Source organism: Patagioenas fasciata, chromosome 2 (assembly GCF_037038585.1).
Source record: "Patagioenas fasciata isolate bPatFas1 chromosome 2, bPatFas1.hap1, whole genome shotgun sequence".
In the NCBI taxonomy this organism is placed as follows: domain Eukaryota; kingdom Metazoa; phylum Chordata; class Aves; order Columbiformes; family Columbidae; genus Patagioenas; species Patagioenas fasciata.
Window position 1 is genome coordinate 147,200,141 of NC_092521.1, and position 19,122 is coordinate 147,219,262.

The 19,122-nt window shown below is 45.2% G+C and overlaps 1 protein-coding gene across 1 annotated transcript; it reads right to left on the minus strand.

Annotated features, from left to right (window-relative positions):
• Positions 1-62: 62 nt before the first annotated feature.
• On the minus strand, positions 63-9,074 carry C1QL3 (complement C1q like 3). The gene is made up of 2 exons (XM_065832687.2): positions 7,770-9,074; positions 63-2,882 (listed from the first exon to the last, which is right to left on the minus strand). Exons 1-2 carry the CDS (start codon positions 8,355-8,357, stop codon positions 2,703-2,705), a joined length of 768 nt encoding a protein of 255 aa, XP_065688759.1. The 5' UTR covers positions 8,358-9,074; the 3' UTR covers positions 63-2,702.
• Positions 9,075-19,122: the final 10,048 nt, after the last annotated feature.

A 19,122-nucleotide genomic window follows, 5' to 3' on the forward strand; every position in this document is an offset into this window, starting at 1 on the left:
ATCATGTGAAACTTCATGCAAACCAGTTTCTTTTTGTAAGGATGCAACACCAAAAGTCAACATATATTACATAATACGGTTTTAATGAGTTGCAATAGTTATAACAAAGGTTGTGATATAAGTCTTTACAAATTAGTATATCAAGATATGATGAAAAAGGAAGAAATGTTTGCCTTAATTGTGTTTTTCACATAAAGCGTGTTCTTTGCTCTTGTCTAACTTTAACCAGGGCAGGTGATTTATCCAAAAAATGGTCTTACCCAGTAGCAGTGATAACCTGATTTCAAAAGCTTCTTCAAATTTGATCATATATGTCTTGTAGTATTGAGTTTTTCCAATAAATACCACAGTAAATATGTGCTGCTAGCTGTAAATAATCTCTAGCTTGGTACGTTACTGTTTGTTACTACATGGAAAATCTCTAGCTACACTGCTGCTGTGAGTGCTCTAACCATTAAAAGCAACAGTGGAACAAACAGACATGAAGTCAGTTACACATCTGTTATTAAAATACATTACCTCGTAGAAAAAAAAAATAAATAAACAGGAGTAGTCACTACAATGTTTGGATATAGGTTGGCACTTTGTCATAAAGTAAAAGCATTAACCATTCTGGTGAGATAATACACAAGCAGCTGGCAGCACAATGTCCCTTTGTAAATCCTAGATGAGTTAGACTGGCAATCCTCTCAGTCAGCCTAGACTAACTTGGCATTTATTTTAAATTGGACAGCTCAAAACAGAAAGAGTAACACATTCTTTCTAAGAAAAGCTTCACTCATTCAAACAAGAAATTTTTAGAGATATTTGTAAAATCTTCATCAGACTTTTCCTGAGCAGCCAGCACTGAAGAGCTTTTTTGTCACATTTGCAGACGCTTTCGACATTTTAGTGCAGATAAATCTGAGTTTATACCCTTAGTACAGTAGACAAGGTTGCTTGTGGCAAAGTACATGAAACAGAAATGCTAGGGGTAGCCTCTGTTACTCTTTAACAATTTATAGAAATGTTACCCTGATTTTGCCAAAATGTTAAAAATAAATAACATAACCAGCTATGCTAAGGAGCTAGTTAATTATCTTGCTAAAATTTAGGTTTAGAATGAAATCTGCAAATTTTAACCTGAGAGAAATAAGACAGCCTTCCCTCCCCAAAACAAAGCAAATAATAAATCAATTTTATGAATAAAAATAGTCTGTGGACATTACTGGAATGACTGATCTTAAAGCATTTTTATAACTATGTAACTCATAGTACCTGTGTTTAGTTTAATTCTCCAAGCCATTAATCCTTTATATGGATTAAACTTCTTCGAGACTTTATATATATATATATATATATATATATATGAGAATGCGAAAAATAGGTTTTAATACACACTTTTTTTTTGCATGTAAATATCTGCTTCTTTCTTTGCATATGTGTTACAGTTTTTGGTAATATGCTTATCTGTGTCCATGTCATAGGCACACCTTACTACAAACTGGTAACTCGCTACCATGGAAAAGGTCTGTGTGACAACATTTTCTCACGTGTCTGATCTCCCACTCTTCCTTTGTGGGAGGAATCCCACTAACTTCAGTGCGACAAGACACCTAAGTCAAATAAGGTTTTGACCCATTATATTCCTACGAGATTCTAGCTGAACATTTGCACTATGTTAATCCATATCTATTTTAATAAAAATAGTGCCTAAGTACAGACTAAGTGCTAAAAGACTAATGAAGACTAATTGCCGCAAAGAAAACGCTCTGCCTTAGTCTGAGGATGTGGATGCCAGGCTTGCTAAATATTTACACAACTAACCATCAAGAGCGGGCCTGTAACAATTGCCTAAAATATATATTTACACATTTACAAATTTAAAAAGCCAAATCTTTTTTCCACTAATATCAATGAGAGCTTTGCCATTGGCTTTGGTGGAATCAAGGATTTCGTCCAATAGAATAGTTTGTCGACTGTTACATTTTTCAGGAAAAAATAAAAGAAAAAGGGTTTCTTCTATCCTTCTTTTTCTTTTAGAACACAGCTAAGGGGAAGACAAAAATTAAACAACTCCACTGGACTGATTTTATGTTAAAAGTCTAATGTAAACCTACAAGGCAGGAACATTGAGTTAAGGCTTGAAGCTGATTAGTTTCTAGTTTGAAGTGGAAGGATAAGAAAAGTACAAGGCAAACAATTCCTTTGGAGAGAGAAAATGTATTTTGATTACCTTTTCCTTTTATTGTAAAATCATTCCTCACCACACTATGAGTGGACTCGAAGCATCATTTTTAGCAAGTAAGTCACAAGAACCAAAGCTGAAGTATGGATAAAGCAGCAAGATCATAACACATCAAAGTATCATATACACTGAAGAAGTAACTCAGCGTCCTCAGGTGTTTGTTTTTTTTTTCCTATAAAAACTTGATCTATGTAGGACTTCATTCACATGGACACTTACAATGAGGAAGTATTTGCTTTGGCGGTAGTGGATCGCACATCTGTTTAACTTGTTTTGTATTTTTTTGACATAAGGTTTCTCTCTGTTGTACAGATGTGAATCAGGTAGCATTTGACTTTTTTTCCCCTGCTACTGAGGTGGTTGGTGGTCGCTCTCTGCTGGGGTGCTTATTTCATTGACTTTTGCCACACAAATCCATTGCTTAGAAGAGCAAGCTTCATTTTTGGACTGGTTTGGTGGGTCTTTTTACACATTATCAGTCGGCGTAAATAATAAATCCAGAAAATGTGCTGTATTTGTTGTTGTTTCCTCCATGTGCTTTTCCTCCATCTAATTTAATGTAAACTTCATCTCCTGGCTCCAAATGAAGAACCACGCTGTTACTGGCATAGTCGTAGTTCTGATCAGCATCCTGAGCAATCGCACTAGCTCGAACCTACGTAAAATACATAATGAGTGGTTAAGAAAACTCAGGTCATTTTTTCTGCATGGTGAAATAAAAGCATATCCTCAACATCTTACTCGGCATGCATGAGTTGCCACATTAAATGTTTGGCAACATACATAGTAGCTTTTTCCTATTGTTATCGCTTGTTTTCTCTTACAATGCAACATCTGAAACTAAAGCAGTAACATGCTCCTTTCTCAGTCAGCTGGTTAGTACACAGCTGCTCGAACTCCTGTAGGTGTTGGAGCCTTTTTAAATATATGCGTAATAATAGCTGGAGTTGAAAGAACCGAATCTGATGATATGCCAGTTTTAGATTGGTGTAACTTCTATATCAGTGGGACAAGTGATTGATGTGGGTGAGGATCCACGGTGAGGCCCTATTGATACCAGGCTGGACTTTCTCCAGGGGTGATTTATTGTCATACTACTAATAGGATCGTGCTGCAAAAAGAATACAAAGAGCACACACACACCCACACACACACAGGCACACGTCAATGCACACAAGCAGGTACGGCTTCTTGTCGGCGTTTGGAAAAGCTGTTGTGGCCACATCTCAGTAAGCAAACATTTGATTTCTGTGTGTTTCAAGAGATGCACATTTGAAAAATCACAGGCAAGCAGATATTTGCTTTAAGAGGTTTTGGAATTTACAAGTCATTGGGGACTTTTCATTTGCAACTTTCACTTAAACATACCTTTTTTTCCCATTTTTCCCTTACTATTCCACTGCTGATTAAATTTGACATTACTAGCAAACTGGAAGTAATCTGTAATTTCAAGAATAGTCTGTGCCATTGCAAGTCTAAAAATCATTTATATATATTGTGACCCTGTTTGGTAAAATATTTGAACTGAGTTGTGTGTGATTTATTTCAGTGTAACATATCATCTGCTTGTTGCTTGTCTTTGTTCTAGCATAGTTACAGAGCAGTAAGTGATTTAGTGGTATTGCAAACCTGAACTAAGCAATAATGCATGACTTGGCGTACTGTATGTGGGATTTTATCTGTTCAGAATTGAAAAAATAGGCTATAAGTCACAATTTTCCATGAATTCCTTTCAAAGTTTAAATGATAAATTTCCAAATTAAATTCTCCTGTGATAGGATTGCACATTAGTATTAAAAAAGCAGGGAGTTCTTTTACCATGCAGGATCTTATGACATCGTGCAGCTTAAAAATCACAGTAGGTGGAAATTCTTTTATACGTCCTGTAAGAAGAGTGAGAAAGGCTCAAAAGGCTGGCAGTGGTGTGACAGTCTGCAAATTTAAACTGATACATGGCACGATGATAAACCCCAACTATTTCAGGACTTCTTGATCCTGAATTGCCTGGCCGTGTTTACAGAGGCGATCTATTTTGCTAGTGTTTAAGCAATAATTATTCTAAGCACTGGGTATTTCCTCTGGATTAATGACTGGCAAGGTGGAGTTGAAGGCTCTGGACCATTAACCCTGGAAATACCCTCCAAATAACAGGCTGAGACTGTTGTTGGTAGTGTAAATGGAAAGGGCAAATGGGAAGGAGTGAAAAGGCTATAGAGGAGGTGGAAAAACATTCATAGAGCACTAGTACCTTGCATACTGGCAAGCAAAATGGTTTAAATTACTTTCCAAATTCCCATTTACATCATAATGGAACGGTAGTTTGTGGATTTGTTTAGAATGTTGTGTTTCTGTGGATAGTAAAGCAGAATTCTAATGGTATTAGTGACTGTCCTAAGGGAGTCAGCATACAGACACTGACTTCAACAGCAATGGATATTTCATTTTTTAGATTCTACATGGTACATACTGACTGAAGAAAAAAGTATTTTGGTTACTGAAAATGCAGATCTTACTGCCCTACTTACAGCAACATGTGTCCTGTAAACTCCAGCATGCTATTTCTTAGAGGTTTTACCTCCTTGTTTGTTTAGCCAGAGCAATTTCTTTTTAAAGCCTACAACAATCTCAAATGAATTCTCAGTGTACAGCTGCAAGGAGTAAATGTATCTCAAAATTAAACCATTAATGGACTATACATTTCACAAGTTGCATGCAAGTTCTTTCCAGAAGCTGCACTCCCAGGCTGCACACGTGTACAAGCTAAGCTGTGTGATCTCAGCACTTCCCTTTATCAGCTTTATCACCATTAAAGGAGACCTTGAGGTTCCACCTATACATTGCTTAGGAATTTTTTTTTCTGTCAGTCATATATTTTCCAACAGTTTCAGTATTGTCGTTGCTAGAAAATACTGGATTTATAATGTTACTTTTGTCAGACCCCATTTAACGACTTACTTGAAAAATTTCTGAGCTTTCTTACAAATAATACACAAAGTTAATGGCTGTCACATCAGCCTTCAGTGTTTCCAGTATAAATCATATCAAAAGGGGATACTGTTGTATTAACACTGTGCATCAATTTAAATTAGTTTGTATGCAGGTATTTACCTAAATACTTCTCTTTGCATAGATATATACAAATACATACATAGAACCCCTGCCTTTTTTTTTTTTCCTTTGAATCACTGTGAGTTCAATTTGTCTCGTGTCTGGTAGTGGAAGTTGCTACATTTGGGAAAGGTTAAACTTCAGGCTCAATTTAAAATTTATACTCGGTTAATTTTTAAAAAACCACTCGTATATATTTATTTTCAGGGTTTGGGGAAACAAACACTTTAAAACATTATAAAGAGGGATCAAAAAATAGATTAATATTTAATTGCAAGTAAAATGGTATTCTCGCGGTGGACAATATTGCCTTTGTAAGAAGAAATCAAAAGTGAATTTATTACAACGTACTTTCTTTTAGTAGTCCTGGTTTATCTGCTGAGATAGTATTGATGGTAGACATTTTCTAATTTAATTAATTGCTGCTGATGTCCTCATTATTCTGTTTTCACAGTACTTCTGAGAAGCCATAAACAAAAGGTTAAGTGGCACATCAAGATTAATTTAGCGGCCGCCGATACCGCCGCCTGCGCGGAGCTCGAAGGGCCGCGGGGCGGCTGCCGGGCTGGCCGCGCTTCGCGGGAGGAGACGCCCAACGAACGAGCCCCTCCGCGACCGGCGGGACACGGCGGGGGCACGGACCCCGATTGTCTCTCCTACGGAGACGGCGTAGAGCGGATCAAGACCCGCAGTGCGCTCTGCCGGAGGGCGAAAAGCCCGGGGAGAGCGGCAGCGCGCGGCTCCCGGCTTTCCGCGCCTTGGAAAGCCCCTGTAGCCGCTGCCAGCCGGGACAGCTCCGGCGGTAAGCGACCTGTTGAGCGGCTGCTGCGGGGCCGGGCCCTCGCCCTCCCGCCGCACCGGTGGGAGCAGCGCGGAGCTGCCGGCGACACCGCACTCCCCCCCGGGCACCCAGAGCAGGAGGGATGGCGGATACCCTGGCGGTCTCGCTAAGCGCTGTGATAGAGCCAACCTGTGTCCGTTGGCTACATATGGAAGAAGCGCAAAATCGCGAAGAACGGCTCCCCAGGGAAATGTTGTAGGAACAGCCTCTGCTAGCGCGGTGGCAACGTTTATCCTAATTAAAATGGATGATTCCTCTGACTTTCAGACTGTAGCCTCGCAAGATCCTTAATTATTTCGAACATTTCCATCCTGCTGGGGGGTGCCGTGCCCGGGTTTACCGACCGCCCCCGCACGGCCTGCCGGGCGCCCGCCCTCAGCCGGCGCTTTCCCCGGCACCAGCCGCCAAGGGGCGAGGTCGGCAGACGCCGCGCTCACACGGTTACCGGCTTTCCCTGCTAGAGGGAAACCTGGGAAACCTCGTTCCCTGCCGGGGGCTGAGCGTGTCGGAATGAGCGCCCCACTGCGTGGGAGCCCCGTCCCATGGCTGCTTTCCTCCCGCCGCACCCCGCTCCTTCCCTACGCGGGACCACCCTCTCCTGAGCTCACCCGCCGCGCCAGGCTCTCCTTGCTTCCCGGGGAATCCCCGGCCCGAGCTCCGCTCACCCCCGCGGAGGCAGCGCTGCCTGCGCGACGGCCCACCCGCTCAGGTCCCGGCCGAGCTGTGGGCAGCTCTCCGCGGGCCGGCCCATATCCGCCGGGCCGGCAGCCGGTGCCAGACGGGCGGGCCGGGTGCCGGCCAAGTGCCGCTCAGCTCGCGGGACGGCCCGGACTGCGAGCCGGGAGCGGGCGTCGGCGGCGTGAGTGTCGGGGAAAAAGGCGCATTGAGTCCGTGTTTGCCCGGCGGCCCGGGCCGGCCTCGGCTTTGCCCGGATCCCCCGGTCTCTCAGGGGTTCTCGGGCATCCGAGAGGGAGCGGGGCGGCACTCCGCGCCTCGGCGGCGGCGCTGTCCGCAGGGTCCCCACCGGCTGCGAAGCGGCGGGCGCCGGCTCCCCTCACCTCCCTTGGCGGCTCGCCCTGCCTGCACTCGGGCCCCACTCCCCCGCCTCGCACCCGCGCTGCCTCCAGCGGCTACCCGGCTCCCCCTCCCCGCCCGCCGCCTGCTTCCCGCCCTCCCGCGCCGCTCCGCCCGCTCCGCTCAAGGCTCCCGCTCCCCTCAAGGAGTCCGGCTCCGCCCGGGCGCCCACTGTCCTCACAGCACCCGCTCCCTCAGGGAGTATGACTTTCCTCCCGGGCCCCCGCTCCCTCAGGGGAACCCGGCTCCTTCCGGGCGCCCGCTCCCCTCAAGGTGCTTGTTCGTCTCAGAGACTCTGTCTCCCCCCGGGCGCTCGTTCCCCTCACGGCGCCTGTTTCCTTCAAGACTCCCGGTTCACCCCAGGCGCCTGCTGCCCGCAGGGACTTGCCCCGGACTCCCGCTCCCCATACAGTCCCCAGTCTTCTCAGCAAACCCAGCTCCCCCCGGGCGCTCCCTGGCCTCACAGCGCCCACTGCCCTCATGTCCCCGGCTCCCCACGGCGCCCGCCGCGGCGCCCACCTGGTTGTTCTTGCAGAGATCGGCCCACATGCTGGTGCCGTCGCCGCCCCGCATGAGCACATGGTAGGTGAAGAAGTAGATGCCGGGGATGGAGCAGGTGAACTTGCCGGTGGTGGGGTCGTAGTGGTTGCCCAGGTTGGTGACCACGTCGTCGAACTTGAGCACCTCGTAGCCCTCGTGCTGCCGCTTGAGGCCGGCGTAGAAGGCGATCTTGGGGATGGTGCTGTAGGTGGCGGCGCTGATGGCCCCCGCCGCGTTCAGCCCCGGCGCCCCGGGGGGGCCCGGCAGGCCCTGCCGCCCCGGCTCACCCTTCTCACCCGGCGGCCCCACCGGGCCGGGCGGCCCCGGCTCCCCCGGGGGGCCGCGGGGCCCCGCTTTTCCCGGCCGGCCGGCCTCCCCCTTGGGTCCCTGGATGAAGGTGGGCAGGGACTGCATGAGGCCGCGGTCGGGCGTGGCCGCCGTGCTGGGCGCCTTGGTGCCGCCGTAGGGGTCGCAGACCATGCGGCAGGTGCCCAGCATCTCGTAGTGCGCCGAGGTGCCGGCCGAGCTGACCAGCACCGGGATGAGGATGACCAGCAGCAGCACCATCACCACCCCCAGCGCGCCGGCCGCGATCAGCCGCCGCCTGCTGCCCACCAGCCGGCTCAGCGCAGGGCGATCCTCTTGTCTGCTTTTGGACAAAATCTTGATGGTTGGTCGGGGACCTCCTCAGAGCCGAAAAAACGCCGAGCCCGCTCGAGCTCGGCTCCCCTGGGGCTTGGCCGCCCTCCCGCTGCCGGTGGCGGCGGGGGCTCCCGCGGGTCGCGGCGCTCGGCTGCGGCCGCTGCAGCCGCCGGGCGGGCGGGAGGGAGGGAAGGAGCGCTGCCGCCGCGCCCCGGCCACCCGCACTTTTATGCTCCCGCTGGCGATCGACTTTTTTTTTTTGCAGGCTGTGCCAGTCCTAGTCAACTTTCCTTGGAACTTGCCTTTCCTCTCGCGATCGCCCCGCTCGCCTTCTCGCTCGCTCACTCTTTTTTTTTTTTCTCCCAGAGACGACAGTCCTTAGCGCGGACGCGCCTCCCGGCCGCCCCGCTGCCCGTCGCCGAGAGCCGCGCCGCCGCGCCGCGCTGGAGCCGGAGCCGGAGGGAGAGCGGGATCCTGCCCGGGTGCCACCTGCCAGGAGAGGAGGAGGCTGACGAGCGCGCTGGAGCAATTTATAGGCACCCAAAAGCGCAGGGGAAAGGGGAGCTGCTTTGGCATCTCATTCCAGCATCTGCTCTGATCTTCCCACTCACAGGGAGTTTGGCATTACTCTGGCAGTGTGGGAAATATATATTTTTTTTCCTCTCTCCCTCCCCCACCCCTCCCGCAAGCGGATGAGCAGTGAAATCGTGAGCCTCACTCAGAAGCTGCATCTTGCGATGACAGCTCTTTCTGGAGCAGACCAAAAGGAAGAGATGTGCTTAGCAGCCTCTGGGTACCCTTCAGGTCACCGATCGAGAATTAAAAGGTCAATCCACCTCTTGCTTAGCGCTTTTCTGAGACCGTCCTGCCATATTAGTGTTTTCTGGGAAATACCGCTTTAAATGTAGGGATGCTTTACTGTTACCAATTGTCCAAGTGGAAGTTATTTGAAAATATACCTCCCACCTCGCACAGTAATAGAGAGTAGCATCTCTCCCAATTTCGAATCTCCCTCTTCCCCCCTCCCCAATTACAACCATAAAAGCAGAGAAGGAGACAGTTCTTTCTGTGAATTAAAATTGACATACTCATCACCGGCTGCAGGGTTTCCCGGTGTTAAAGTCAGCCACCGCATGGCTAGCAAACTGACACAGAGGGAAAGAGTTCCCTTTTGTTTAGAAGCCAAAGGAAAGTGTGTGGCATATGCAAACCAGCAGATGCCCGGACCTGAGGAAAAGGTCTCTGTGGCTTAGCTCAGGGACAGCAAAGTGTTTTGTTTAAGTCTTTAGGTTTGTTGTTGTTGGGAGCGTTTGTTTGTTTGGGGATGTCTGTTTGTTGTTGTTTCCTGTGTGTGAAAGGTTTCTCCTTCCTCAAGGGCTGGTGGACACCTCTGTGACTGAGTGAGAAGGTGAATGTGCAATATTAGTGTGATTTCTCCCGAGAAAATATTAAGGAACTTGTCCCGCTTGCAGATATACAAGGTACACAAAGAGCTGTTTAAATAAACAAACAGAATTGATTCCTAAATCATACTTCTGTATTCAGGAGCAATGGACGTCAATCAAACGTGGGTGACATTTGCCTGTCAATACAGGGATGATGGCTGGAAAGAGTGTGACTTATTACAGCAAGGCAAGAATCAGAAATGAGCAACAGTGGCAAATAGGACAACAACCAAATAATAGCATCTCCAGCGATGATCAGAAGGCTGTGATCTTGACTTGGATTTTATTAGCACGAATCCCCTCTCCCCTCACTCGCTCTCTTTTCTTGCTTTTCTGTTCCACAACACAATAAGGTCAAACAAGCAGGCAGTGCGAAAAAAAGATTCATTGATTCTTCCTTTTAAGCAGAAATGTCAGCAGCTCCTTTTGCTCTTTCCGGAGAGACTCAAAAGCAGCGAGTGTGTCCACACTGTGTAGAGATGGGCCAGCCCAGCTCCTTATCTCCCCAGAAAACTCCTGATAAAGCTTCCATTTCCCACATTTGCAAATAACCCTCCGTCTTTTTTTTTCTTTCTTTCTTTTTTTCTTTCCTTTAATGTTCTGCCTTAAAAAATAAATCTTTATCTGGCACTGACACAAGCCAGCCAGTTCCCTCAGCTAAGGGCTTCCCCTCAAGACCCAGGAAGGCAGTTGAACACACTTGGAGGATTCTGTTTGTATCTCATCGCTCTGTTTACCCCATAGGGAAGGGCTTTCTGCACTGCTCTTCTATCTGGGCAGAAAAAAAAGAAAAAGAGAAAAGTTGTGCCAAGAGTGATGGGTCTGCCTCAGCCTGTAGCTGGGCCCTCAAGGTGTCGAGCTGTTGTATTTAGCCATCCATAACTGTGGCAGTATTCATGACATCGGCATGTGCGTAAACCTCCATTGCAATGACTGTATAACACATTGGGAAAATAGCAAATATCTTAACCTTCAAATAGACACAAACCTATCATGGTCTGTCAAGCCAGAGTGATGCTGGCTGACTTATTGTCAGCAGCACATTCTCAGTTCCTTACTCCAGCTATGATAAGTTTGATTCTTAACGCGAGGTCCTACCATACTGAACACCTTTACCTTCTTAATAGACAGTTTTATCCTCACACAGATTGCCAAGAATGCTCATTCACTCTAGACTCTGCAGACTTTCTCCCAAAGAAGATAGTCACGAAAGTCACAGCCTGAGTAAGCAGAACAGAGTGCACAGGGCAAGTACTGATGCTGGGTAGTCAATGGAGTTTGGATGTTAGCTGGGAGCGTCACCTGGGACCTGGAATGCCAGCCTAGTGCTTTAGTTACCAGATTATCTTTAGTTCCCAAGGAAAAAAAAAAATATTTTCCAAGGAAACTAAGAATGGGAAATGGAAGGGCTCAGAAGTTATGCACTGAAGGTCTCAGTAGCCTGGAGTAAAGTTAAAGGAAATGTAGAAACCTCTTTTTACCATGGGACCTTTGTTTTCCTGAAAAGGCATCTTAAAGCATTGATTTTCTGTAATTAAGGTTTGGGTAGCATTTATGTTATAATCTCCTCTCTGTGCTAGAGGCTAACAGTCAAGATTGACAGTCCACTCTTAATATAACCATTGTACCTATATGAGCTGTTGCCAGTCTTGATGTGTTAAATGTCTTTGTATTTTCAAAGCCCTCTTACACACTTGTTCCAGCCTTTCAGCTGGTTTGCTTCCCTCGCGATTCTCTTTGGGCCTTTACAAATTCAGACCCACAGTTGGTGTTCGAGCTGAATCCCCTGCAGCTCCTGCCATTTGAAACAGCCAGCCCACAGCTCTTTTCCTCACCAGCTAATTAGTTAATGTTCATACAGAGCCTTAAAGACACACAGCATAACATACATGTTCATTTTACCTGTGTGCCATTGCCTCAGCACTAAGATAGGGAAAAATTGAAGAAAACCAGGTAAGAACGTATTCACTGGCACACAGGGGAACACCATCTTCAGGCACAAAATGTCTCTTTATGTCTGCAGTGCTAAATTCAAAGGGTTAGCCCAGAAAACAAAACAAAACAACACAACAACAACAACAACAAAACAAAACAAAAAAACCCAAACCAATCAAACAAAAAACACTCTGAAGGGGGCTACGCTTTCCCAGCTACAGTGAGCAGGAGTAATGTGGAAAAAGGTGTATGCCAAACAAAGGAGAGTTTAAACACTGTGCTGAGTCCCATACTGCTTCTGCTCACTCCTATCTGCATCTGTTTTGCTCTTGCTTGTATTTTAACTCTTTTAAAAATTATTTTAGAGAAGGATTTTGAATTTCATTCTACCAAAAAATTAAGGCTTTGCTATGCTGTGCCTTTATAAACAGTGGTTCAACTTATGTACATAAAGGGTAGCAACTCAACCTGATCCCAGTGGTACAGTCAAGGAACAACATGCACTCACTCCAACAGGTAAGTGGGTTCAATGCTACAAAATAAAATATATCAAAAGAAGGGAAAAAAAAATTAATATCTGTATAGATAGCTCATGGTGACACAGTGATGACACCTTTGCTGCTATCCTAAACCATTCCTGGTACCCTGTTTCAGTTCTGTTCACCCAGTTTGCTGAAATCTCAAGGTTGGCACGTGTGTCATGTAGTAGGTCATGGAAAGGACCACAGCCTGCACTAGTTTTGGTAGAAGCTCATACAGGCACCACTAATTAAGCTCTCCCAGCAACTTGTTTTGGTCAGCATGATTGGAGACCATCTGTGTTTATAGTGATGCAAGTTGCCCACTAGATTATTTCATAAAAATAAGGGGTTTGTGCTCATGGAAGGAAAATCAGCTTCAATGTACGATAGAAAAGAGTTGTTTTGCTGATTCTTTGGAAGCTTTTAGCTGTCCTTTGGAATGTAGGAAGTCCTTCTGCAGGGTATTTTCTGCTATTCAAGGATTTAAAGCTATCTTTGTGTGTATGTGCAACTGGAAATACTCTAGATTAAGTTTTATCACATTTAATAATGCCTTTTGAAGATCAGCCTCTGAACATGATGGCGAACAGGAAAATGATCCAAAGAAAATGTGTTCAGTCATAAAAGGGTTACAACCACTTTTCAAATGCAGATGAGGGGGGAGTTCAGGGAGGGTTGTCACGAAAGTGACAGGGCTCAACAAGGAGAATTTGCAAAAAAAATAATTCCACGTATCTATTCCTTTTTAGTTTTTAATCAGAAAAGATCAGTCAAACATGACTTGTTACTTGGGAGGGGAGAAATTAAAATTGAAAGATCGGTACCCAGTCATGTATATCATGTTTTGACTGGTGAATTACTGCAGATATAAAAACATAACTGTGTCTGTAAAAAAAAGTCTTAAACACATAGGGAGATAAAGATTACACATTCAACTGACCAAGTCTAAGGATATAAAATAATCATACATGACACTTGATAACTGCCAACATAAATAGCAATAATTAACCATAAAAAATACTCATAATTGCAAGTGCCATTGTTTATTCCAAAGATTAAACCACTAGTTGCAAGCATAAAATATTGTTCTTGCAGGTGTCTCCTTTCTCTGCAAGCTTGCTTCTTTTTGTCTTCTGTCTCCTCCTGCCCTGCCCATGATCTAAGGTGGTGAATGCAAAGCTGTAGTGATGCACAGGAATGTGTACACTCAGCCTTGGCAGTATTTTTTGACAGTGATGCTTGTATTTCCCCAGCCCCAGTGGTGCTGGACCAGTTGACTGCTCTTGCACTGGTGATAGTATAGAATGGCAAGAGCTGTACCTAGTGTCAGCTTCACAGTCTCTGGATAAAGCTGCACCCCTTTTTCTGGTCTGTCGCCCCTTCCAAGTGGCAGGCTCATGTTTTCCTTTGCAGGAGAGGCTGTGTTTCAGGCAGTTTCTGGTGAGGTGACTAAGAGCCATGGTGCTGTGGAGGTGCCATTGAGCAATGCTTGCGCCAGCCAGTAAACACCTGCTCCATAAGTAGCCTTAATTTGCCAACAAGTGCACTGCATTTCAGGAACTGGGTTTCAAACAAGGAGGTTTTTACACAGCCCTTCCTCCAGCTTTCTTCACCAGAGCCTGGACACCCAGCACCCCAGAGACCAGGCTAGTGTCTGCTTGCAGTCTGGCTCTTGCTGAAAACACCCTTTTTCTCAACATACCCCACTTCTCCCTTCCTTTAACTTGATTTTAACTTTTTTTGGTGTAGAAGTCTTGGCTTTTGCAACCGCATATGTAACCACATCAATGGCTGTGATGTTTTTCATGTAGGCTTTCTGCTTGACCCCTCTTAGCTCCCTTCTCATCAAAATCCATAGCAGATAACCTGTCATAAGCAAGCACACAGAAGAACTCACAATGTTCATTAATAAAACCCCAAATTCAGAGATATTCATAAGTGCTATTAAATCAAGTAGTATTGCTAATAATGAAGGCTACAGTGTCGGCATTCTTATGAAGATGTAAATAGTAAATACAAAGGGGTGGAAGATGAATGCTTCTAACATGAGAGTAAGATTAAACAACCACTTTGTCCCTGCTTAAAACTATACCAATAAGCAAAGGCATAAATCATGTTGCACTTCTATTAAAAATTATGTCAGTTGTTAGAGTCAATCAGGAAATTTCCAGGTGATTTGCCCATATGTACAATTTTGGTTACCTTTGAAATGGTTATTAGGCTGCCAATGCTATTAAAAAGAGATGTTAGGGGAAAAAAGTAAGAGCAGAGACAAGCTTTTCTAAACAGTCATCTGCAATTTACCCTTCCTCCTCCAGACCTGAAAGACTCCCTTTCCATTGTTCTACCAACCCAGCAGTCTTCTGGCATTTCATACCAGAGTCCTTTATATTCATCAGAAGGTTGATGGATGGGCAATAAGAATGGATAGCTGGGAGTAGAAAACTCAAAATTAAAATCCCCAGAGTGGCAAGATGCCCAAGAGATTTATTTTTTCTTCTGTCATCCCCTCAACTGATTTTCTTTTTGTGCCCGATTATTGATTTCTGGAGTAGTTAATGGTGTAATTTACTTTGCAAATTGCAATTACTTCTGATCATTCATTCTTCTTCCTATCTGTTTCATTAGTTAAAGCAGGAGACTCTTTGATCCCAAACAACCTTCTTTGCAACAAAATGGCATACAGTGGTCTTTGGTGTCATCCTGGAAGATGCTGAGCCTTTGATTACTATGGTAGGCAACTGGCCTCAGAACTTGGTGAAATTTGGCCTTGTATCATTAAACAAAAGCATGTTGCAATACTGATCTGTAGGCCTGATCCATCACAAATCAGGAATAGTTCCACTGAAATAAGTTGTAAACTCAGAAGTTAACTAATGCGTGTGAGATCTGAACTGGGTTCACGATTAGCATCATATTCAGTGAGCTGCAAGGCACAAGGAGATACAACGAGCGCTCTTGTCCCCAAAAGGGACTGATTATGCCTGCACAATGAGGAAAGAATGAGGACGCTTTCTCACTGCATTGTAGAGATAGGAGCTATGCAGAAGAACCATTGCGTATGTTTCCCAGCATAATGTGTTGCCAATGCCATTATTAATAGCCTGTCCTGTACTAGATGTAACTATGGGTTTGGCATCAGTGAATTTAACTTACATTTGTGCATTTAGCAATAACAAAAAGCACGCAGATTGGAAAGAAAAATCAAAGTATTTATCACCTTCTGAGGTGCACGTGTTCTTATGCAATGCATGCATTTTCAGTGAAACTGTTGATATGCTTTCTATACAGCAATAAAACTCTAGTATGCACAATTACTGCACAAACCCAAAAAGCATCAGGTGAGAACAGGAATGTGACTGGTTAGAGAACATGTCTGCCTTCTGGGGACTGAGATTTTCTACTCTCCAGGGAGATAAAATCTCAGCTGGAATTTTCCCTTCATGTAGTGAGACATTATACATAAGTTTATAATATGCAGAAACACACACGAGTCCGTGCACATGTATGCAGACAAAAATAAAATAGAAAAGTGTATGTTTTTCCAGAATAAGAACAGAACACGAAAACCTGTGGTTATCAAAATTCGGCAACCTGCTATTTTGCATCTTGTTGTTTAAATGTAACCCCAAAGAGCAGGATAACATACACAATATTCCATGAAGATATTCTCAACCACTGGCGAGCACATGGAGTTACTGTTCTGAGGAAACCAATGGAGTGCCAAACGCTATTTGCACTTACGTGAGGAACTCTGTTGGCCTGAAAGGAGCCCTCACTCTAGTGTTACTGTGCAGCGAAGCTCATGGAATTATACTAGAGTTTTGCTGCTATTTGTAAGAAGGAAATTTAGTCTGGAATCTTCTGTTTAATTAACTTTGAATTGCTAATATCAGTCTTTAAATCTCTAAAAGAGGCAAGAATCTTTTATCGAGCTTAATGCCTGGGAGAGAGAATGAAATGGGAAGAATTTGAAGTGAGTATATCCTGATAAATACCATTTGTCCCTGTGATGCTGGGAATCAGAAAAGGGTATCTGAGGAGAGGGCAGTGCCTTTGAGGGGAATAAGACCCTCAGATCAGGAGACCGTTGTGGATGTGGATTACAAAGGCACTGTCATTTCCAGAGAGCAGCATTTCTAGATACAATGTTGCAGTGATAATGTGTTGAGATAAACATACTCAGGCGTTATGTTGAAAATCCATTTTGAACCCGGCAAAGGCAGAGCAGGGGGTGTGCCTGCAGGAATCGCTGTACATCAGCACACGGAGCAGCGCTGCAGTGGAGGTGAACGGCAGCAACTTCCAGGCAGCTTCGACCAAATTCTTCCCCCAGACAACTTGTTTAGTAACTGCTCCTCCAGCATTTGTCTCCCACCAGGTAGGGATATTAGCAGTTTTAAACACAAACTAATTTGCTGCTAAATTGGTCACTCAGGTTCCTTTGTTCAGGAAGTATGGTGAGCAGAAAGCAACATGCCCTTGTATTGTCAAGTGTGGACACCATGGGATCCAGCCATCAAACAGCCTGAGTCTAATGACTTTGAGTCAGAGCTCTCTCTTGATGTATTTAATAATCTGCTTATGAATTATATGCCAGTTGATTTTTTATTTTTTATTATGCTGAGTAGGCATTTATTCAGAATTCAACATGTATCTTCTAAGAGGTTTCCGTTCTTAATTATCTCATTATCACACCTTATCACTCAATCTATTATATCTTTCTGCATGTTAAAGTACTAATAAGTAGATAGTCTGAAGCCATTAAATAGGTATATCAGTGACAGCATCACATCTGGGCTTCTCTCCTTCTTACTATACTCATTGGACAATTAAAAATACAGTTGTGGGTTTTTTTTTTTTGGTTTTCCAATAACCAGACATTTTCACTGGCTCACTGCTATGACTTCAGTATGTTACATTAGAAGAGTCTTCATCTGCCCAACTTCCTTTATCCCCTTTAACTGCCCATATTCAGACAAGTGGCATGAAGGATAAACTGAGCTGCCCTTGCTGTTTCCTTTGCAGAATTCTCCTTAGCTATGTACAGAGGAGAGGTCTCAGTGCAGAGGATGCTGCTGTCCCAGGACTGTGAGGGGATGACAAACGCGAAACCACCAACAGCAGTCCAGTCACTTGGAGGATTCGCTTGCCTCCACTCCAGATGATCATGTGTGCTGTGTTCACATTTATACAGTGTTTATACCAGGTTCCAGAGTCTCTGTGTGAACACCTGGAATTTCCATGGGCCCACAGACACTATCCTGGAATCAGGTCTTTATTCCCTATATATTTATTCTCTTTGGGCTGATTTATCTTCAGTTATATAAAAATATAAATGAACTAATTTCCACTTCTTTCAGGTCCGACACGCTGTAGAAGAGTAAAAAATACAGACAAAACCTGATTTTCAATTAGTAATGAACACATTTAGTCTCCTTTTGAAGCTCGATGTATATTGTAAAAACCTGTGGACAAGTTTTCTTATTGCTTGGCTCTGCTGATGATTTCACGAAGAATGGAAGGGGTTACTGGATGTAGAGGGTTACAAAAGGCCAGGAACAGACTTTCCAGCATGGAGCTGAGGAAAACAGCACAGCTGATGCTTTTATAGAATCAACTCTCAAATCCTGAAATGAGGAAGAAGAAATGGACAAATCCAGGAACAGGGGAATAGGTCTGAGCTGCGCTGCTGGTTCACACGCTGTGTCTACACCAGTCTGTAAACAGTGCTGGGACCTGTCCCTGTGCAGAGGATCGCCATGGTTTATCCCATTACATGGCCAGGTCAGTCCTCATCACGCCTCAGTCCCGTGGTGATCAGCACACTCCAAACACACAGCCTGGGTGGCAGATGGGGACAGGAACCCTCCTGCCCGGGTGGTCTGTAGGGTCCCAGCTCTGTAGGGTGTGCGACAGAACTGACACAGCCTACTCAGCCCCAGTGCCAACTGAGAGACCTGACCCATCTTATTTGGGGGTGTTGATTGACAGAAAACTGAACATGAGCCAGCAGTGTGCCCAGGTGGTGAAAAAGGCCAACAGCATCCTGGCTTGTATCAGGAGTAGAGCAGCCAGCAGGACTAGAGAAGTGATTGCGCCACTGTACTCGGTGCTGGTGAGGCCCCACCTTGAATCCTGTGTTCAGTTTTGGGTCCCTCATCATCAGAAGGACATGGAGGTGCTGGAGAGAGCGAGAGGAGGCTGATGAAGTTGGTGAGGGGCCTGGAGCACAAGTCTGATGAGGAGCAGCTGAGGGACCTGGGGCTGTTCAACCTGGAGAAAAGGAGGCTGAGGGGAAACCTTATCTCTGTCTACAAATACCTGAAAGGAAGTTGTAGCACAGGGTGTTGGTCTCTTTTCCCAAGTAGTGAGTGATAGGACAAGAGGTTCAGACTGGATATTAGGAAACATTTCTTCACAGAAAGGGTTGTAAAGCACTGGAACAGGCTGCCCAGGGAAGTGATAGAGTCACCATCCCTGGAGGTGTTTAAAAGATGTGTTGATGAGGCTCTTAGGGAAGTGGTTTAGTGCTAGAGTTAGAATTAGGTTATGATTGGATTGATGATCTTAAGGGTCTATTCCAACCAAAATGATTCTATTTACTCCTCTAGAGAGCAACCTGTGTGGCACAGGGACTGAGACCTGCCCCAGCTCTCACCTCAGCTACAAGGAGCTCTGGCCACCGTTTCCAAGCCTCTCTCCCCATGTGTGCAGCTCTGCAGGGTTGCCTCCTAGCACGGTGCCATGTCTGGCAGAGGATGTCACCCTTGCTCAGCTGCAAGGTCT